This window comes from Lepidochelys kempii, chromosome 13 (genome assembly GCF_965140265.1).
Source record: "Lepidochelys kempii isolate rLepKem1 chromosome 13, rLepKem1.hap2, whole genome shotgun sequence".
NCBI lineage: Eukaryota > Metazoa > Chordata > Testudines > Cheloniidae > Lepidochelys > Lepidochelys kempii.
The window spans coordinates 10,582,740-10,605,442 of NC_133268.1; the positions used below are offsets into that span (position 1 = coordinate 10,582,740).

Sequence of the window (22,703 nt, forward strand, 5' to 3'; positions counted from 1 at the left end):
GTGCTATTGCTGATCACAAAAGGGATAAGTCAGTAGAGCTGGCTGGAAGTTGGAATTCCTTCCTGCAAGAAGTTTCCAATTTTTGAAAAAATGTTTTGTCCCAGGTCATGATGAAACTCAAAATGAACATTTTTCACAGAAAGGGATTTCTAGACAAACTCAATTTGGGGGAAAACAACAGTGGAATTTTTCAGCTTGCTGGCGCCTGCCTGGAAGGCTCTTGTAAACTTTGTTTTCAGAAAGTGAGCTTGACAAGAGCCTTCCGGGTGGGCTGCCAGAGAGACAGAGAGCTGGGGTGCTCAGCCCTAGCCTGGGGGGAGACAGGGAGGCTGAGCACAGGGCTCTCAGCCACTGGTAGCTGGGCAGGCTGAGAGCTGGGAAGGCAGTCACAGTGCTCAGCCTCTGGCAGATTACCTGCAAGGCTCTTGTCCATTTCATTTTCTGCCTGCAGGGAGAAAATGAAATTGACTAGACGTTGGAAGAAGGCAGTGGGGAGCTATCATTTTGAAATGTTTTAAAATGTTTTACTACAGATCACTCTGTTTACCTACCAATGTGATCATACATCAACCTCATAAACTTCCCTGATTTCAGCACCATGGTCAACACTAATTTCCTATTACAAATGAGACATACACCTACTTATCACAAATAATGGCCCAGATTTTCAACCCTGTGAGCTATACTTAGATATGGATTTTGTGCCTTAAGGCAGAGCCCTGAACAAGATACCACCCAGGCAATAGACCCACAAGGCACAATTCCTCCATGCCTCTTGTGCTGGAAGTATAATCTTGCTTGGTCTTAGGCAAATGTGCATGTGGGAAATGTGGGCCTTATCCCTTGTATGGCTGTGTAACATGAGGGAACAGTCTAACCAATCTAATGAGTAGAGAGAGATTGGCTGATTTACAATAAGGGGCTCTCTCTATGTTTATGTTCAGTTCGCACGTGCAACTTTTCTTGTATCAAAACCTTGTCTCTGCTTCCATTCTTTCTGTGTTCATAAATAGTATTTGACTTGTGAGGAATTGTGCCCAGAATCAGCAGTGCGGCTCATCCATAAAATTCAGCACAGAATGCCAGCAAATTTCTGGAGTACTCTCTTTACTTTATATACATATGGCACTTAAACCAGAATACATAAGCTACTAAAACCCCTCAATCCATATTTTTATTTATTTGAATAAGTACTACAAGGTTAATTTATTATGCAATAGAATTATAGAATCTTTTAGCAGAAAAACAGAAATGTTCAAAAATATTTTTACTGCAAAATATAACAGTGCAGCACAGCAAATAAACTATAAATCTGCTGTGTCAACAATTAGACATGATTATGATTCTAATAACAGAATTAGTGATTTTTTTCAACCATATTTGAGTTGTACAATTTCTCTGTCTCCTATATATAGATATATACAATTTGTATTTTATTTATAACTTGATAATTCAGAGCACTTTATTTACAGTCTGCTGAGCCCAGATATTGCAGGCAGCAGGGCTGGTGATTTAAGAGGAAGCACTCTTCTGAATCAATACTGAAGTTCTGAACCAGGATGCTGAGGCCCCTTTTTCAGATCAAAAGTAAAATCAAGATTCATGTTATCACTAAACAGGTTGATGTGTTTCACTCCAGAAGTGGCTTCATTTCAGGTTCTTTCTGTACCTCACAATGTATTAAGAAACCGAATTATTAATTTTTGTCAAGCACTTCAAATGAACACTGCCATAGAAGAACTAAGTTATTGTTATGTCCATTTATTAATTTGAACTATCCTAAATTCCTTTATTTCAGGAATAACAATATAAAACTGACTGATATAAATTATTGTATAAATATAAACTTATTGTGTATTTGAGGATACCACTAACTCTTGTGCAGTCCACCCCTATGAAGAACTGTAGACTACTTGGGCACTTCCATGAAGGATAGCTGTACCTAGTGACTCAGAGATCTCATCAGTTGTTCCAGTCATCAGGAGATGGGTGGCAGTGAAAGGAGACCCACTGTCTACAACTTTACCTGTTCTATAGACAAAGTTTTTTTTCCCTAGGGCTGGCACCAGGCATGTTTATTATCAAATAACACATTTTCCCAGTATCTAGCTTCTCTTACAAAGGTATAGGCAGATGGGGATTTTGAAAAGTTGGGCCCTGATTTGCTTTGATGGTCATAAGAACATCATTGCAAAGGGAGGAAATACAATATTTGCAGCCATATATGAAACATAATATGTATCAGATAAATTGGTTTATATTAAAAATTAATAAAAGAATATTACACGCTTGCAAACATGAATAGGTGAGTAATCCTTACCTTGCAATTTTGACGCAGGAGAGTGGCATTTCTCGCATTGATTAAGGCTATCATGTGTGTGGAGCAGCTGATGCTTTTTCAGAGAATCTAGTGTCCTGTTTGGAAGCCAGTGTTGCTTGCTCAGCTTGTTAGTTTTCAGCTGACTATATCCGTGCATGTGGTTCCCTTTGGACCTGCATTGTAAAATATACCATTTTCAGTGAAAACACAAACAGATATGTTGTAAGTAGTTGCTATTTAAAAGTAGCCTTAGTAGAGTATTATCACAACTTGACTGGAATTCCACTGGGGCTGAAACTGGCTTATAGAAGGTACGACTATAATGAATAAAGGAAATGTTACTTTTATGTATGCCACAAAAAATCCTATATTAGAGAGCCTTAGTAGCAATGGGCAAAATCCTGAAGTTCTTAATTTTACTGGAGTTGGTGGAAGCTTTGGCTGAGTAGGATTGTGTAAAAATTGAGTAAAGACTTCAAACCTTGGTGCATCGAAAGGAAAGGGCTGTGTACTCTGCAGGAAATCCACAGATTTTGCAACCAGGCAAGATATCAAAACAAGATCATACCTCAAGGACCAGGGTCACACAAGGACACATGTACTTGTCTGCAAGTGGCCTCTGGCTCAATTTCTTATGTGCTACTGTTTGCTTATCACTACTAAAGAACATAAATATTTCAAGGACTTAGATCAAGGAGTTTGAGTTCTCTGGTTTTTGCTTTGAAGTGACAAAAGCCTATTAGTTAAGTTTACACATCAGAAGATGTCTCCTTGGGAATGCTGATGAAGAAATACTCACCTAGCTTCCAAAATATGACAGCACCTCACATCTGTGTGAGTCATAATGAGTGGGACTTTCAAATGTACCTTAGAATGTCACTGAAAGTCAGTGGGAGATGTGGTCTTAAATCACTTCAGATTTGGCTCCACTGTAGTAAAACACCCATGGCTGGCCTATCTCAGCTGACAGGCTCACAAGGTTCAGGCTGCTGGGCTATAAAATTGCAGTGTAGATGTTTGGGCTCAGGCTAACAGAAGGGTCTCAGAGTCTGGGCTTGCGTGGGATTCAGCATCAAGAACAAGGCTTTGTAAGTGCCAAATTTTTAGCCAGCCCATAGATTTACATGAACATTTCTGTGTGTAAAAACAAACAAACTTGCATTTGTGTGCCTGGTTTGGGCAACTAGCTCCCTAAATGTGCGATCCATGCATTCAAATGACTATCTGCCATGTAAAATGAGGGCACTCCGTTATTTTTTGAAAAATAAGTGCACAGATTCAGAGGTCAGGACAAAAAGTCTGGCCCTAAAGGAATGTGACTAGACTATTTAGATGGCACAGGTCAGCTCTTAGTTCTCTGTTTTTATTATTCTCTCCTTGGCTGTAGCTTAAACCAATATATGGTCCCATTTATGCTTGTCTCTTTAAGGCATTTGGCTCATTGAGCTGCTTTCTCTATGCTCAGCCTGCTTTTTTGCTTAACAAGTGAAATCTTTTTTTCAGAATCACTGGGCCTCAGACAAGAGAATTTGGCCCATGTATGACTTAATTGGGAGTCCCATATGGGTATCTGAAGGCAGATTTGGGTTAGACTACTGACTTAGGGTCCAGTCCTGGAAACCTGAGACAGGCAAAATGCCCATTGACTGAGTAGAGACTAAAGGATTGAGCTCATGTTTTCTAAATTGTTTTTAACAGCTTATTTGTGCATTAAATATATTCTATAGACCAAAATAGCTAAAGGATTAAGTCATGGGAAAGAGAAATGAGAGAGAGAGAGAACACACAAAACCCAGCAAATTCTTTCCAACCACCATGATCTAGCTCATTGGTTCTCAAACTTTCGTACTGGTGACCCCTTTCATATAGCAAGCCTCTGAGTGCAACCCCCCATATAAATTAAAAAACACGTTTTTGTATATTTAACACCATTATAAATGCTGGAGGCAAATGTTGGGGTTTGGAGTGGAGGCTGACAGCTTGCGACCCCCCCATGTAATAACCTTGTGACCCCCGAGGGGTCCTGACCCCCAGTTTGAGAACCCCGGAAGCTAGTCCACAGTTTGTGGAACTATGGAGGCAGAAGAGACCCACAGCTGCACCCTTGGCATAAATTCATTACACCTTTGTTTTATCTATCGGAAATACAACATAACTTTTAATTTCAATTCTGGCCTAAATTCATTCTTTTTTTCTTTTTAATTTATCAATATAGAGCCCTACTTCTTGTCACTTAAGAGGGTTAGTGGTGGTTTTTTTTATCCTATCCCTTTTCTTACCATGTTACAATTGTTCAAGAGGCATGAACTAGAAAAAAACATGTGTGACAACGTACAGTGCTACAGGAAAGCTTTGCAGCATTCTTAATTCATTTCCTCTAAAACAGAAAAGTGTGTGATAAACAGGAACTGAAAACAGTCACGTGAGAGTTTCTGAAAATGTGTATGGGGGGCAGGGATTGCCAGGAAAAGAACTGACAAGTAGAAAGAAGGCAATTCAGCCCTGAAGGTCTGATCTTGTAATTCTGTTAAAGTCAATAGAGATTTTTCCTGTTTCAGGACAGCAGAATTGAGCACTTTAAGCCCTGATCCTGGACTGAGCTTTGTGTGCATAGACCCTTACTTCTGCATAGGGCCCACTAATTTTAATTCAGTGAGGTTTTCCACAGTTGCAGGACTCTGCCTGCACAAAGCATATTACAGGACAGAGCCCATAGATACAGTCACATTAATGGCAGTAGTTTAGTTGATAGCAAAGCTCGGTCATCAAACATACAGTGACACAAATCAGGATGGGGACATGCATTCACATTAGGTCCAGATTAGATGTGGTCCTATTGGAGAAAAATTAAATTGGCAGCCTTTGCCTCAGTGGCTCAGAGGCTTTGACTCACTCCTCTCAAATAAGCATCAGTTAACAGTACTGGAAAATCCTCATGCCTGCAATTTATACCTTCTTATATCCTTCTGTTGGATGCTCCTCCAGTTACTACCCTATCATTTACTACCCTGTCATTACCCCCTCAATACATGTATAACACCAACAGACCCTGGTCGTCAGCGAGCAGGATTGAAGCTGGGACCTCCTCTGGAGCTTAGTGCATGAGCCTCTACTGCATGAGCTAAAAGCCACATGGCTGTTAGCTAAGGCTGTAGAGCAGACTTATTAATCTCTCTCTCTAAGGGTATGTCTACACTACGAAATTAGGTCGAATTTATAGAAGTCGTTTTTTTAGAAATCGGTTTTATATATTCGAGTGTGTTTGTCCCCACAGAAAATGCTCTAAATGCATTAAGTGCATTAACTCAGCGGAGTGCTTCCACAGTACCGAGGCAAGCGTCGACTTCTGGAGTGTTGCACTGTGGGTAGCTATCCCACAGTTCCCGCAGTCTCCGCTGCCCATTGGAATTCTGGGTTGAGATCCCAATGTCTGATGGGGCTAAAACATTGTTGCAGGTGGTTCTGGGTACATATCGTCAGGCCCCCGTTCCCTCCCTTCCTCCGTGAAAGAAAGGGCAGACAATCGTTTTGCGCCTTTTTTCTTGAGTTACCTGTGCAGATGCCATACCACGGCCAGTATGGAGCCCGCTCAGGTAACTGTCACCGAATGTCTCCTGGGTGCTGGCAGACGTGGTACTGCATTGCTACACAGCAGCAGCAACCCCTTGCCTTATGGCAGCAGACGGTACAGTAGGACTGGTAGCCGTCATCGTCATGTCCGAGGTGCTCCTGGTCGCCTCTGTGAGGTCGATCAGGAGCGCCTGGGCAGACATGGGCGCAGCGACTAAATTTGGAGTGACTTGATCAGGTCATTCTCTTTAGTCCTGCAGTCAATCCTATTGAACCATCTTATGGTGAGCAGGCAGGCGATACGGATTGCTAGCAGTCCTCTTGTACCATTTTCTGCCGGGCAGGCAAGAGATGAGGATGGCTAGCAGTCCTATTGTACCATCTACTGCTGAGCAGCCATGAGATGTGGATGGCATGCAGTCCTTCTGCACTGTCTGCTGCCAGTCAAAGATGTAAAAGATAGCTGGAGTGTATCAAAACAAGAAATAGACCAGATCTGTTTTGTACTCATTTGCAAACCCCCCCTCTTCCCCCTGTCTAGAGGACTCATTCCTCTATGTCACACTGCAGTCACTCACAGAGAAGGTGCAGCGAGGTAAATCTAGCCATGTATCAATCAGAGGCCAGACCAACCTGCTTGTTCCAATAAAAACAATAACTTAGGTGCACCATTTCTTATTGGAACCCTCCGTGAAGTCCTGCCTGAAATACTCCTTGATGTAAAGCCACCCCCTTTGTTGATTTTAACTCCCTGTAAGCCATGTCATCAGTCGCCCCTCCCTGCGTCAGAGCAATGGCAGACAATCGTGCATCTGAGTTGATAGTGCTGTCCAGAGCAGTCACAATGGAGCACTCTGGGATAGCTCCCAGAGGCCAATACTGTCGAATTGTGTCCACAGTACCCCAAATTCGACCCGGCAAGGCCGATTTAAGCGCTAATCCACTTGTCAGGGATGGAGTAAGGAAATCAATTTTAAGAGCCCTTTAATTCGAAATAAAGGGCTTCATCATGTAGACGGGTGCAGGTTTACATCGACTTAATGCTGCTAAATTCGACTTAAAGTCCTAGTGTAGACCAGGGCTCAGTGGTCTCCGTGCCACTAGATGGGACAAAACACCACACACAGGAGGTATGTGGGTTACACATGTTACATCAATTCAAATTCATTGATGCTGGCTTGTCGGTTTACTGAGGTGTCATTATCATCACTTCTGATTACGGCCCTCTGTCTTTATAGTGTTCACCCAGTTTATCCAGGATAATGTTATTCTGCCAGGGCAAATTTAAATTTAGTGCAAGCAGACACTGAAGTTTTTGGAGCTGTACCCACTTACTCTAGGGTTAAATTTGTCTCCCAGTCACCAACCCGGTCTTCCTTAGCATAGCAGCAAATCCTGTACTAACTGCTGTGTAAAAAGATCTTTTCTTGATCCAGAAGAGAAATTCTCTTGTCTCTACGGTAACCAGGAATGCTTTGGCTCAATGCAGTTTGACCCAGATTATCAGATCACAGGCCAGGCATGGCTTTTGGCCATGCAATGGCTTTATGGGTGACATCTATCAAGAGCAAAAAAACCTGGGATACCACAAAAACATCAAGTAAGACCTAAATAATAATACAGTTCTTCGTAGTTCTGCCTTGTACTTCATCTGCAATTAGAGAACTAAAGGTTCAAAGTTTGGGTCCCTCCAGGAAAAAAAAAATTGATTCTTTTGTTCCCTCTTGAAATTATAAACTTCAGACGACTGTGAGCATTAATTGACAAGGTTTCCCTCTGCCTTTGACACATTTGTGATGTGCCTAGAAAGCTTTGCACTTTCTTTATAAAATAACATAATTAATTTCATGATCATGCATTTTCCCAAAGCATCATGCTTCTCTGTTTTGGTTAATTAGCATTTTGGGGGCACCCGTTTTTAGTTTCTGAATCTTATACCTATCTTAGTAAAATGCTACCTATATTGGATGAGGTTGAAAACAACATTCTTTACCATTTTGGGTTGATTTTCATTTTTTTCTGTTTATGGCTCCTCTTGGATTTATTTGTTGTGAATGTTTCCCTTCTGCAAAGTATTTCTTTCTTCTCTCGCTCTGCAATATTTTCTGAAGCTCCACTTCCTCCAGCCTTTGAACTGGACTGTTGAGAATAGTGAGAAGATTATACTTGTGCACTTCAAAGCACATGAACATTTCTGAGTGAGTTACAGAAATAAACTGATTAGATTAACAGAATGTTGTCAAATAGTGTAAATCCTACATTTAACAGTGTAATAATGATCTTTGGTAACAAATTCCTTCTGTATTTAAAAAAGTATTTATATGTTGTGTGTTTAAATTCATCACTACCTGAATATTAACCATAAAATTAAAAATAAGACAAGTTTAATATTTTTCTGGGCCCATGCAAAAATAATGTATGTGCTCTAGTACTGCCCTGCTGGGTGTGAGGTTGACGTTCACCTTAGACATTCTTCCAGGAGCTGTAAATCTCTTGAACTGATGAGTTACTCTTAAACTAAAAATATCCTTCAAAATCTTAAAAACATTTTATAAAGTATGAACACAAGTGTCTCTGTTAAGATGTGAGTTCATCCTCATGAAAGATTTTCACTATTAATTCAAGTGTAAAGCAAAACAGATTCTGGTACAGGGGCTGTCCTTTTTACTTGTTTGTAAAGCACTTAGCACAATGGGTCCCTTGACCCTCAACTGTGACTCCTAAGGGCTACTATAATACAAATAATAATTTAAAATGAAAACAGAAAAAAGCACATGCTGGAATAGAGGAATCCAAAGACTATAAAATTCAAGTTACAATAAAGTTAAAGCATGCTTTTCTGGCTAAGCAAATTTTCTGGCCAAATTTCCATGCAATAGGACATGCTTATTTCCATAAAATATGCAAGTCCTGTGCACAAAATGAGCAGCTATGTGCAGTTTGCATATGTACCTGTGTATTTTATATCTATAGTCACCTGTGTGTGCCCACACATGCATATTTTGGGAGAAAAAATTAGGCACTTTTTTGTTAAAGTAGATTAATTCAAGGCTCTCAATAATCTGGGACAGAATAGGATTTATATGTACGCTGGAATAATATGCCCCCTAACCTTCACTCTCCTATTCTTTCTAATTAAAGAGTAATCTTGGAGAACTGTGCCCCTGTTCTGAAATAGGAAATAGGATTCACAACATTACCTTCTGTAGCTGCTCTCCCTGTGAAAAGGATGAAACCAGTGTTTTTAAATTCCCAGTGGTCAAGCCATAGGACACAGTCTTGCTAATATTTTTCATTTTGATAAAAGAAAAGTCACATTTTGACAATGTGCCTTCAATACCAGAATTTTTCTTACAGATGTGCAAGGAAGAGTAAGCAGAGTCGGCCTTCTCCTTTTGCTCAGCAGGTAGAGGAAGGCTTCTGGTTAAACAACACCAAGTTAATTGAGGCTCAGCATTTAGTGATGGAAAGGAGCCCTTTGTGCTTGAGATCCTTGAGTTTCCCGAGAGACAAGTCAAACTGATTTGGGACAGTGCAGGGAGTTCCTTACGTTGAGTACTGAGGGTGTGGCAATAAAACGTGCCAAAGGAATGGCAAAAATAATTTGAATTGTCCATTGAACACACAGAATACTGTAAATCCTGCAACCCTGGTGAAGTGTCCTTAAGGATGCCTGAAGAGCTACCATCTGTGTCCCATCCCATGATTGTCTGTTCAGTGTCCCCGCTAGAGGTTGCCCCTTTGCCTGATGAAGATGTCATTATTAAAGAGTTATTTCCTGAGTGAAGGTGGCGTAAGACCTGATTCTCTCCTTTGATGTCGGCAGATATGAAAAAGCCACCTGTGTACATAGAAGTAAAGCACACTTTCTTCTCTGTGGTTTGTGCAGAGCAACCAGTTGTACTTATCCACTTCTTGTCTGCTTGCATTTGATCACTTAAGTTATCTTTATGCTTAGTCTCTTTCCAGGTGTCTTTGATTATTTCCTTCTGCCTGCAGCTTTGGTTCTGAAAGCTGTCATCTATCTTGGTTGGGATGTTAGTTGTTCTTGAGTTGACTGATGAACAAGGTACCAGAGCCTTCCAGTTTGTATGTACACCCCATCTGAGCCCTACTGCTTTGGCCTGGTGTCTCAGTTCAAATTCTAAAGGGGACAAAAACACATCACCAGAATCAACACTGACTGTCCTACTGTTGATAGTGCAGGAAGTTTTGGTTATCGGAACTGGTAGAGAAATACCAGGCATGCTTTCCTGCCCTGGTTCCACTAAAAGTGACAGGTCTGTAGTACTCTCTTCTTGCGGTAATTTAAGGATGTACTTTGGAGAAAATGCATTTTTCTTCAGAGGTGGAGTTACCTGACCAAACTCCAGATTTTGAGTAGTGGAAGATATGCCAGCATCATCACCGCTATGCAGTGACACTCTTGCTCCTGCTGTCACAGGACATGTTTTGGCTTCTGTATCTGTCACCTTACTTAAGGCAAAAGAACTACAATTATCTCTCTTTAACTCAGGCACCAGAAATTCAGAAAGTGAAGCTGTTGAGACCTTTGCTGATTGTGGAAGAAGGTTAGCAGTATTATCACTATCATATATGGGTTCTATGTGGAGTTTCATTGTTTTCTCATATTCCATGCCTTCAGCACTGCTGATTGATTCATTCATGTCTGTGCTTGAATTCTGCTCTCCGTCTTTAGCTGACTGTTTAACTAATGCTAGGGAGACGGCATGTACACTATAACAGTCTATCAATTTCACTGTTTCACCTACTGTGTTATTTTCGCTACCGGAGCTGGGACTGGATTTTAGAGCTGCATTATCTCTGCTCTTCAGCTCATCGACTTTCAGTTTTTTTCTCTCTGATGGTAGCTTTTGGAATTCCTGTGTAGATTCACCACTGCTGCAGTTGTGTGCCCTTAAGGCCATCTGTGCATGTTGAGAAGTTTTACTATTAAAAATATTTTCACTATCTAATATGAGGGTATTGGATTCGCTCCCAGGATGTGACTCTTCCAATTGACTATTATGCATTTGCAGACTATCAGTGTTCAGCATGTTAGAGTTTAATTGACTAGCTCTCTGCTTAAGTTGAAGCCTCGTTTCATGACTGCTTACAGCCAGTAACATGTTATTGCCACCTGTATATTTATCTGAACTATGTTTGTTGCTGCAGCTATGTTTTGGGGAAGTTTTGCATATTACACTCTGTTCACCAGCATTTACTGAATGTGCCATTTCCATTAGTTCTGTAAATCTGCCTGCATTCTCTTCTGAGGAGACACCATGCAGTACACGATTACCAATGGGACAGGTTTTTGATTTCACAGTGTTTAATTCTGTGTTAGAAATGGTCACAGGGGAGGAAAGATTCCCGCTTAAAGAGCTCCTCCCATCTTTTGGCTGAATAACTCCATCACCACTGGCTGCTTCCTTTGGATCAGGGGTGAAGCCTATATTGTCTGTTGCCTTTTCCCCCCTTTGATTCAGTTTCTTGGCAGTTTGACTGCTTTTCATTTTTTGGTAGATTTTCTTGAATGTTTCGTCACCATACATCTGCCATTTTTCCTGAGAGAACATTTTTAATTTCCTTTGAGTTGACTTCTTACATTTAGCGTTCACTCCTTCTCCCCCAGCTCCAGGCTTTTTAGTTTCTTTCATCTCCTCAAAGGGAGAATAATCATAGACTGCATTACTTAGTGGCAAATCATCCACTGCTGTTTGTCTGACAAGTGCACGGGGATGGCTGTTAGGAAAATCCACTGAACTTGTAGCAAGGTTGTTGCTATGCAACAAACTAGAAGAGCTTGTATTCAGGGGCTGCCTAGTGAGAGATGGTAGATTTGAGCTACCCACTCTGTCATGTGCCATTCTTGTGCTCTCTACAAATGGCAAAGAGTTGCTTCTTGTGACAGGCACACAGTCTATTGTTGTCGAGAATTGCGTGGGGACTGAATGAAAAAACAATGGCTTGGATTTTTCTATGGGTGTAAAGGTAGATTTTGCTGAACAAAGGGAAAGATTCTTTTTCCTGTTTACATCAAGAGATCTGATGTCAAAATGGAAGGAGTCTTTGTATGTGTAAGGCATTGGCAGATCAATACTGCCCTGCTTGGAAAGCACTGTTTTTCTGGGTCTAACGTTGTCTAATTGGGTATCATCCACCACAGCTTTGTTATGAGAGATCAGTTTTGAGATATGCTCTTCCAGCTTCTTTTTCTCTAGCATCAAGGCTGTTGCTTTCTCAGCTGAATCCAGTTTTGCACTACTTCCTGCCATGCACCTTAAGCCACTGAAGGCAGTTTCATTTTCCAGCTCTGTGCTTTGTTCACAAAGACTATGCAGGGGGCTGGAGGTCAGCATCTGTTGTTCTGTACTATCAGAGCGTGACAGATATCCAGAATCAGTGCTCTCACACTTCTTCAGCTTATAGTCAGATGGTTTGCAGTCCCATTGCTTATCTGAATAAGTTGCTTGCTGCCTTTGCAACTGAATATGTTTATTTGCTGTTGAGAATCTTTGCTCCTGTATCATCTTTCTCTGGTGTACACTGTCTGGCAAAACTACTAGAGAAGATAGGTTTTGGGGATCTTGCATTGGTTCTCTTTCAGAAGCACCCTGACTTGCCTCTGGCCAATAGGAATCATCAGTTGTTATTTTCTGACTTTCTGATGTAAGCGATAAAGCGTTCAGTGTTGGCAGTGAAATAATGGATGGAAATTTTTTAGTGTCCACTGTGGTACTGGTTTCTGAAATTATTTGTTTAATCCCTGGCCCCTGCTTTTCACAGACACTGCTGTCTCGTTTTGCACCCTGCTGTGACATGATGCTGTCTGTTGCCTTCTCATTCTCCTCTATTATGCCACTGTTGTCAGACCCTGAGGGCAGCTTGGTATTGTTGACATGTGTTTGGGTTCTTCTGTGTTTATACAAATTGCTTTGAGTTTTAAATGCAATACCACAGGTGGTGCAGGGAAAGGGCCTCTCACCTGTGTGTGAGCGAATATGTTTCTCAAGGACACTTGGCTTCAGGCAATCTCGTCCACAGTGTTTACAGATGTACTTCCCGGCGTTTTTGAATTTCCCTGGACTTCCAACAGGTGCATTTGAACAGGAACTTGATGGTAAAACCGGTGAACTAACTATGTTTAATGTCAAAGTTTGCCCTGCTTGTTTCTGAGCAACTGACTGAAGCTGATCTGTCCTCTCTGAATGCAGAAGTGGGTTTAGGATTAAAGGCATATTACTGCTGTCTAGATTTATGCTGCTTCCACCAGCTGCTAACTGGTGGTTTGATTGATAGCATCCTGACTGGATAGGATGATACAGTGGTATGGTAAGGGCTTTCAGGTATATAGTCTGAGACAGGGCTTGTTCCTGCTGAAAAATCACAGGACTCTGTCTGATACTTGATGAACCCTGTGCAGCCTGAAGAGATGAGACTTTAACTGGTTGATCAGCTAGTGCAACTGTGGAATGGGTTTGCCTCTGTGCCTCCATTTCAAAGGTTATATGTTATCCAGTTCAGTTATCTATGGGAAACAAATACAACATATAGTTATGTTTGAAATGAAAAACCATGATTTTCTTCAGCTGTTTATTATGCCATATAAATTAGGCATCTACTATACTGGTAGATGCAAAATTTAATTATATTTCTATAAGGTCTTCCATACTGAAGAATATCAAAACTTTTTATACAAACTTTACATGTACAGGAATCAGTTTATTCACTACTAAAATAGTGTCACCTCTGGTTTGTTGGATGGAAGCTAACAAAACACAGGAACATTACACAAAAGTTTAGTATAGTGCAAAGGAGACCTACTGCTAAAGACTCCTTTTAAAATCTATCCTGAAGTGGTACTCAGATATTAAAAATCTTAGTCTTCAAACTGACATCAAAGCACTTTCATAATATTGGAAATGGTATAGGATAGGATACAGTGTATAGTACAGTAATATAGAATTACTTTGCATTAGTCTGATGTTATATCTTTGTCCAAATTACTTTCTAGATGAGCAGCTTTCAGTGCTCCCAAAGATTCATGATTAACTTATTCTCACTGAACAGTATGCTTAATAAAATACAATGTTAAACTTTGTAGGCCAAGTCTTCATCAGGACACTCTTGTGCGCACTTGATTTACACATGTACAACTGCCAACATGGTACAAATGCACAGTGGCACACACAACTGCACTTTTGAAGATCAGTCTTCAGAAAAAAAATAACAAAGCTTGGACATTTAATCAGATATAAAATATAAATGATTGTAATTAATGCAGTAACTAAAGGATACAAATATACCCTGTTTAAAATAAAACACATGCCTAATGAAGCTTTGACAAGAGGCAGTGTAGCCTGTTAGTTACAACTGCAGATTGGGAATCAGAATTTCTGTATTGTATTCCCCACTCCTCCGTTCATTTGTGTTGTGACCCTAATCACACCAGTTCTGATAGTACCCATTGAAGTCAGTGATATGTTTTCCATTTACTTTAATGGGTATTCTATCAGAACCTTAGTGCCTAAATTTACACATCTGTAAAATGGATTTAACAATTAATTACTCACAAACTTCACATAGATGTTGAGAATTAGGGCTTTGAGATTTTCAGATGGAAGATGCTATACAACTGACAAATTCATTATATATCTATCACTCTCAATATAGTTTTAAATAAATAAGTTTAATTTGTTGACACCATATATTGTGTTAGTTCTGTCTTTTGAAACTAATCTGGAAGCCACTGATGTTTGGAAAAAAAAACATAATTAGAGTTTAATGTAGCATTTTAACAAGAATTGAGTGTGAGTCACATAATCCCATATCTAATACCCCTACCATTTCAGAAAGTTCATATCCAACTTTGGTTACAGTCAGGTCCCTCTCTAATTATAACAAGTCTCTGTTTCTAAAATAAACATTCCTTAAAAAGAGCTGGTGTCTAGATCTACTCTCCAGTGTGAGACAATACAAAGTAATGGATGCACTGCAGTTTAATCTGCATTTGATACTTTTAACTACAGCTGATGCAGACAGGCCACAATTACAAGGAAATTTGCACAGACAGTTATTAAAGAGTCACTGCTACAAACAATGAGTGTTATGCATGGCCCCCATACAATGACCTTGTTTAAGTGAGGCTGAAGACACTGTCAGAATTAAACAAGGAATCAAAATGTGAAAACAAAATGAAACTGTAGATTTAAAAGGTTCCTTTTTTTACTATCCAAATTTATATATGTAAAAGATATAACAGATGTTAGAGGTCACACTGTTGGAGGCAAAAAGTGGAGATAGCTTACAAAGTTGTCTTTGTATGTGTTGAATGAATTAGAGACACCATGATGACATGTTGCCTTGTGTTTATATATATATAGAGAGAGAGAGAGAGAGAATAGCTGGGCAAAAATTATGTAGGTACAGCTTGCACACTCAAAAAGGATGCTACCCTTTAAGAAAATGTGTCCCAATATACTTGTTTTGGTTCAAGATTTGGTTATCAGGTTCAGAGCAATTTTTATTTTCACAAACCTGATTTGGCTAGCCTTGGTGGTTTGTTCTCTCTCCCCTCCTCCCCTTCCTAAAAGTAAAAACAAGTTGGAAAGCCATAAAAATAAGTTACTTTAAAATTACCATTAGGAAGAGCAGAAATAGCAGGATAATATCAGCATAATCTATCATAAATAGAGCCTGACTAAACAGTAGAAAACTTCTTGTGAAAATTCATTCAAATTGTGATTCATCTATGTTCACAACCCTTTCGTGTTTAGTTTTTCTGAATATTCAAATACTTAGGTTTACTAGAGCAAATAGTCGCAAAAAGCACATTTTTTTAATAACAGTCAACAGTGACATTTGAAATGTGCACTGTGTTGGCTTCTCACATAATTCACTGTTACAGTTTCTGCTACCTAATTGGATGATCTATGTAGCGAACTGTCACAGAATAAACAGAAAATATTGTAATCGAATATAACAATCTGAATTTTGAAACTATGTCATGTGACTTGTATAGCTAACCCATACAGCATGCATTGCAGGTATTCACAACAAACTCGTTGTAAGATATACTCTCTGAAGAAATTTGTGAATAATGTTAAATAATTACATTAGAGGACTTTTCAATCTATTTGCAGACAATTCATGATCAGGAAAAATGGCGGTGCTTCTGAACTAAATTAGTTGATCTGAATTATTCACTCAATTGCAGTTGGAATAGCTGATAAACCAAAGATCCGATAGTGGTTCAGCCACTATGTTGACTGAGAAAGTTAGCACAGGACTCAATTGAGCTAATATATCACATGAACAAATGGAGAAGTTGTGGGAATAACCCTGTATGTGCGATCAGGTGGAACTAGTCACAGTTCACAAACATGCTAGGGCTACTTGCTCAATCATAATGAAATCCATGATGAAATTCTAGGCTGTAGACTAGGAATAAGGGTCAAGACTACAAATTAAAAATAGGAGTTCTGAGGTAGCATGAATAAAACTAAAAGAGCCTCTAGAGACCCCTCTATGCTATGATATTGAACCACAACAGCAGCATAGCCCTCTATAAAGGTCAGCCATCTATAAAGGTACAGCTACATCAAGCCAGTCATAGCCCATGGAACAAACTGTACTTCTCCACTTGAACAAAGGGGGACCAATCAATCTGCCTCAGTTCCTTAGCAGATACAAATTACTTCCCTCACCCCTGCACCAGCTCAGCTCCACTGGTTAGCAAATTGGGGAGGAGTAGGCAGAAACAAGGAGTGGAGTAGAAGCCCCAAAGCACCTTCTCTCTCCTTCGCCCATCTGGAAGGTTGCATTGGCAGGGAGGGAGTCTTGCTTCCCTTTTCACACTTGCACAGTCATGTAAGGCTGGGCCACATTCTGACCCAAAGTAGACACACATCTGATAATGGGCATGGTACATATGAACTTGTCTTGCTGTATGGTGTACCTCTACTTAAGGAAGTTCTTGTGTTACACAGGAAGTCAGACTAGATGATCACAGTGGTCCCTTCTGGCCTTAGAATCTGTGAAAACCCAACATTTGACATGAGTCAACGCAGTATACATTGACGTACCCTGCCCTTTCACCTCCTTCCCATGGCCAATGCTTTTGTGTGTTTAAACCCACCTGCCAGGCATGAATTTCACTTTTCCGTGTTAGAGGTTTCTATAAGGAGCAATCATTCTGTGGTATGGTGTTTTACAGAAATGGGAAGTAGAACATAAACTGTACCCAGCCCCACTGCAATATGAGGTAACAAAGCAAAGACATAATAATTTCCAAGTAAGACTGTGCCTTTCTATAAGAATGACCAATCAGACTGGCTGTTTTCATGATATCCTCGGATTTATCAAAACATTTATTAAAAAGATCATTACTCTGAAATACCCAACTGCACTATAGAATAGCAACTTATTTGTTAGTGTGCAAAATAATGGGACAGTGGATACACATATCTAGTAGTTCAGTTTTTATGCAGCAATATGCCTATAATAATAATTTCACTGGTAGGTAGATGACATGATACCCCAGAAATACGCCAGATAGGTAAATTAAATAAATGAATAGCTACCTCAGAAAGATAGACAATAAGAGGTTTACATTTTCAGAAAAATGTCTGTGTGACTAATTTTCACTGTACACAGTTACCATGAAAAGTTTGTGGAGGATATTTTCCTGAGAACAGCCCCAATACTTTGCAATGTAATAAAAAGGAAAAGTCAGACATCTCCTGTTTCTTTTTTTAAGGCCATGTCTACACTACCCGCCAGAGTGTAGCAGGTAGTGATCTATCGGGGATCGCTCTGCAGTCGACTCCGGAACTCCACCACAGCGAGAGGCGGAAGCGGAGTCGACGGGGGAGCAGCGGCCGTCGATCCCATGCCGCGAGGACGCGAAGTAAGTGATTCTAAGTTGATCTAGGATACGTTGACTTCAGTTACGCTATTCTCGTAGCTGAAGTTGCGTATCTTAGATCGATTACCCCTGCAGTGTAGACCAGGCCTGAGACGAGCATTAATCATCAGCTATATGGTCACAATATAATTTTTGGGAAAGTTTTAAGTAATGCTAAACTTTTGAATTAAATGGTAACACACATGCAGCTTAACTGATGCATGTATAGTTAAGTGACATTATTTCTATTCAATTCTGGCAGTTCTCTGTTTTTCGTACCAATTGATGTTATCTTTCTTCCTAGGTGATGTCCTGTGTTGCTTACATTTTAGTGTGGTGCATAAGATCTCACTTTTCATGTCTTTATAGTATAAAGATACTTCTACGGAAAAAAAACACAATATTCTTTTGCACATAGGCTGTGCTGCTGCAGCAACAGTTTATCACAATCTCATTGTAACTCAAGGTTAATTCTAGATAGTCTTTATCTAATATAGCAAATCAATTTTTACAAAAAGCATCCAATCCTGAAAAGTACTGAGTGCCCTCAACTCTTATTGACATTTGGGGAAATGGAGAGTGCTCAGCACCTCCAAGGGGGTACTTGGTACCTTGTGGAACTGGCTCCACAGGGTCAAAACCTGGTCCCATTGAAGCTAATGGGAGTTGTGCTACTGGCAAAAGTGGAGCAGGATTTGGCTTATCCTGAATTTTTCCAGCCAATTCCTCAAGTTTAAAAAGTATTACTTTTATATTGGCATTAACAAAAGTGGTCACTGTAATTCCATTAAAATACATTAATTCAGTCACTGGTCCAAATCATGATTCTAGTTACTCCAGTGTAAATAAATCCTATAAAGTCAATCGAGTAGCTCCAGACTGACACCAGTGTAGCCAGGGTTGCCAGGTGTCCGGCTTTCGACTGGAATGCCCAGTCGAAAAGGGATCCCAACAGCTCTGGTCAGCACCACTGACTGGGCTGTTAGAAGTCCGGTTGGCTGTGTAGCAGGGCTAAGGCAGGCTCCCTGCCTGCCATGGCTCCGTGTGGCTCCTGGAAGCAGCGGCATATCCCCGCTCTGGCTCTTAGGTGTAGGGGCAGCCAGGGGGCTCCACATATTGCCCCTGCCCCAAGTGCCAGCTCTGTAGCTCCCATTGGCTGCGGGCAATGCCTGTGGATGGGGCAGTGCACAGAGCCACCTAGCCGCGCTTTCGCATAGGAGCTGGGGGGGGACATGCCGCTGCTTCTGGCAGCCACCTGAGGTAAGTGCCACCCAGAGCCTGCACCCCCTCCCATGCCCTAACCCCCTGCCCCAGCTCTGATACCCCTCCAAACCCCTCAGACCCAGCCCAGAGCACCCTTCTGCACCCCAAACCCCTTATCCCCAGCCCATCCCAGAGCCTGTACCCCCAGCCAAAGCTCTCATCACCACCCCGCGCCCCAGCCCCTGCCCCAGCCCTGATCCCCCTCTCGCCCTCCAAACACCTTGGTCCCAGTCCAGAGCACCCTCCTACACCCCAAACCCCTCATCCCTGGCTCCACCCCAGAGCCCACACCCTAAGCTGGAGCCCTCACCCCCTCCTGCACCCCAACCCCTAAAGCCAGCCCTGTGAAAATGAGTGAGGGTGGGGAAAGTGAGTGACAGAGGGAGTGGGGATGGAGTGAGCAGGGGGCAGGGCCTCGGAGGAGGGGTAGAACGGGGGAAGGGTGTTCGGTTTTGTGCGAGTAGAAAGTTGGCAACCTAAGTGTAGCAGAGATTGGCTTTTAACTCACTGTGTTAACATATCAGTTACATTAATATTAAACACATAAAAATATGGGAGAATAACAGAGCTACATTTTCCTATATAAATTGCTTCTTTATTATGTCATATATATTATATATCCTTGGGTTTCTGAGCACTACAATACAGCCCCATTGTAATCCTGAATTATACAACCAAAACACTCTTTCTACCCACTGGGTATCTAATACCGCATACAAACTGTGCTGTAAAGTTGCGATCACATATTTAAAAATATTGCTAACAGTCCAGCATGCAATCTATTTCCGGTATTTCTTCTTTACATTTCTTTACACAGTATCTCACATACCTTTTGTGAAGAGTAATTTTTAAATAAACACAATATTCAGTCCCCTGACTTGGCCTATGGGTATTATCCATAGGCACAAAAAGCCTGATGTGTTTTATCACACCGAAGTAGCTGTTGAACATTCTACACATGCATAATGTACTATACTGGCTGATAGGATGCCTTTTAAAAGGCTTCCAGTCATTCCTACTCCAAATATAATACTGCAGAGTATAGAAAAGATTAAGATATCCTCTTTTGTGTAGAAATAAGAGAGAATTTTTTTAGCTTACCGTACTTTGCATATAACTAAGTATTTCACCAAAAGAAGCCTCATTGCTGTCAATATTTGATGCAATCAGAAAGAGAGAGAAACGCGGACAGACTTGAAACAGATAAGAAGTAGGAAGTAATTTCTTTTTCTGTATACACTAGTAAGTGTCATAGTAACAATCTTCAAAAAACAGGAAGAGATGAAACAGGAACATGAAACAGCGTTTCAACCTTTTTCTATCATTATCATTAGTCATCTAACAGCCCATAAACAGAATCAGCAGCCTTGAAATGTAGGTGTTTTATAAATTGCATTACTGGTAACATTGTTAAGTGAAAGATATTAATGTGATACAAAGAATACTCCTATAATTATATGTGACTAAAGCTAATTTTCTTAAAATACTTTTTGTACAACTGTAGCAGGTAGTTCTTAAAATTGTAGTGGAAATGAACAGTGAAAGACACAGATGTTTGTTAGACAAGAATCCTAGTATCTATCCAATGTGAGTATGATCCAAGGGCTTCTGATAGTGCAGCACAGTTAGGGAACAAGTGATAACTGGAATGGTATAGGACACAGATACTTTAGCTATGTTGGAAAAATGCAGTTAGCGTAGGCTGAGAAAAAGAGACTTTGGCATCTAAAATCAGCTTAGAGTTACATAAAAAATATGGTGAGGCCCAGTTGCAAAAACAAGTGAAGAGACAGTCTTAATTGTCCAGATCTTGAGTGTGGGAGTTCACTTCATCAGGTCAGACACATTACCACTCAAGTTCATTGCTACATGACAGCTTTTCAGCCCTTAAGTGACATGGGCAAAGAGGCCCTGACCCCTTCTAAAAGCTGTTTTACTTTCAGCAGTCTTCCCTCCTGCTCTCCACAGATGTGGATAGCCATGAATGTAACAGAACCAGTGTGATTTCACTGCACTAGATGACTTGCTGTGAAAAATCCTAGTAGGGGGTTCACACACCTTGTGCCACTGAGGCTTGATCCACATTATCCCCAGAGGAAGACTTTGACGTAAGCCAGGGAAGAAGCATCAGTGTGGCCAGTAGACTCATATATTAGGAGGTTCTGTAGTGTGATGTTTACTGTTTTTTTTATGGATGCAGCCCTTAGATGAAACACGAATTTTATTGCTTTGAGTGATTCTCTGTGCCACATCATTGGATTGTACATGCCAAACTGGAACACGTGAACTTCATTTCCCAAGCTTGTGCAAATTAGCCCTTTCTTGACCTGCAAATGATACATGCTCATCACTAATACCTTGGAGATGTCATGTCTTCATAATGCAAATTTTACTTTGGCTATCATCATATCATCATGTGCTGACTCATTTGGTAAACACAGAAGTTATGTTTCTTTTGATTGATTGGTCCATATTCCCTGCGTATCCACTGGAGTCTTTGAGATCAATGGTTCAGAGTTTGGATCATCTCTTCAGATGGAAGTGGGTTTTAGTTTTGCAAAACTTTATTGGTCTGGATTTGTTTGTTTTTCTCTCACTCACTCATTCCCTCTCTCTCACACACACTCACAACTGAGAGTGACTTTCATCCTGGTCCCATTTACCAAACCCCTAGATTCTGGGGTGGTAGCCAGATAAGTGGTTCTGGGGTTAGCCAATCTCTAATTCTTTCCTTTATTTTTTTTCCTACTTTTATTTATGAAGAAAAAAGCTCTTACTAATACCCAGTATAAAGTATGGGAGCCGTCCACTCCTGTGGTATACAGGAATATTCTTAGCAATAGTTAAACATTAAATTAATGCATGCAGTTAAAATAAGATCAGTGAAACTACAAAAAACATGCTTTGTGCCAGCAATGATTCTTGTTTTGTGTCAAGGTTCCTCCCCCACTCTGAACTCTAGGGTACAGAGTGGGGACCTGCATGAAAAACCTCCTAAGCTTATCTTTACCAGCTTAGGTCAAAACTTCCCCAAGGTACAAAATATTCCACCCTTTGTCCTTGGATTGGCCACTACCACCACCAAACTAATACTGGTTACTGGGGAAGAGCTGTTTGGATGCGTCTTTCCCCCCAAAATACTTCCCAAAACCTTGCACCCCACTTCCTGGACAAGGTTTGGTAAAAAGCCTCACCAATTTGCCTAGGTGACTACAGATCCAGACCCTTGGATCTGAGAACAATGAAAAAGCATTCAGTTTTCTTACAAGAAGACTTTTAATAAAAATAGAAGTAAATAGAATTAAAGAAATCCCCCCTGTAAAATCAAGATGGTAGATATCTTACAGGGTAATTAGATTCAAAAACATAGAGAACCCCTCTAGGCAAAACCTTAAGTTACAAAAAAGATACACAGTCAGAAATAGTTATTCTATTCAGCACAATTCTTTTCTCAGCCATTTAAAGAAATCATAATCTAACACATACCTAGCTAGATTACTTACTAAAAGTTCTAAGACTCCATTCCTGGTCTGTCCCCGGCAGAAACCAGCATATAGACAGACACACACCCTTTGTTTCTCTCCCTCCTCCCAGCTTTTGAAAGTATCTTGTCTCCTCATTGGTCATTTTGGTCAGGTGCCA

At 40.6% G+C, this 22,703-nt stretch overlaps 1 protein-coding gene and 1 long non-coding RNA gene across 3 annotated transcripts in view; one reads left to right on the forward strand and one right to left on the reverse strand.

The window, feature by feature from the left end:
• The window catches only part of LOC140896978 (uncharacterized), a 58,356-nt gene that overhangs the window by 11,405 nt on the left and 24,248 nt on the right, over window positions 1-22,703 (forward strand). Inside the window, exon 2 of the long non-coding RNA XR_012154655.1 lies at window positions 17,652-17,801. This is a non-coding gene — a long non-coding RNA (uncharacterized lncRNA). The remainder of the gene's footprint in view (window positions 1-17,651; window positions 17,802-22,703) is intronic.
• The window catches only part of ZNF831 (zinc finger protein 831), a 31,701-nt gene that overhangs the window by 3,471 nt on the left and 5,527 nt on the right, over window positions 1-22,703 (reverse strand). Inside the window, exons 1-4 of one of the 2 annotated variants that reach the window (XM_073309208.1) lie at window positions 15,431-15,461; window positions 9,091-13,421; window positions 7,884-8,029; window positions 2,321-2,493 (exon numbers count right to left, since the gene is read on the reverse strand). In XM_073309208.1, the coding sequence (XP_073165309.1) occupies window positions 2,321-2,493; window positions 7,884-8,029; window positions 9,091-13,389 (4,618 nt within the window). In that variant the 5' untranslated portion in view covers window positions 13,390-13,421; window positions 15,431-15,461. Of the gene's footprint in view, window positions 1-2,320; window positions 2,494-7,883; window positions 8,030-9,090; window positions 13,422-15,430; window positions 15,462-22,703 lie in introns of those variants that run through there. The other variant, XM_073309206.1, reaches the window with a different exon arrangement.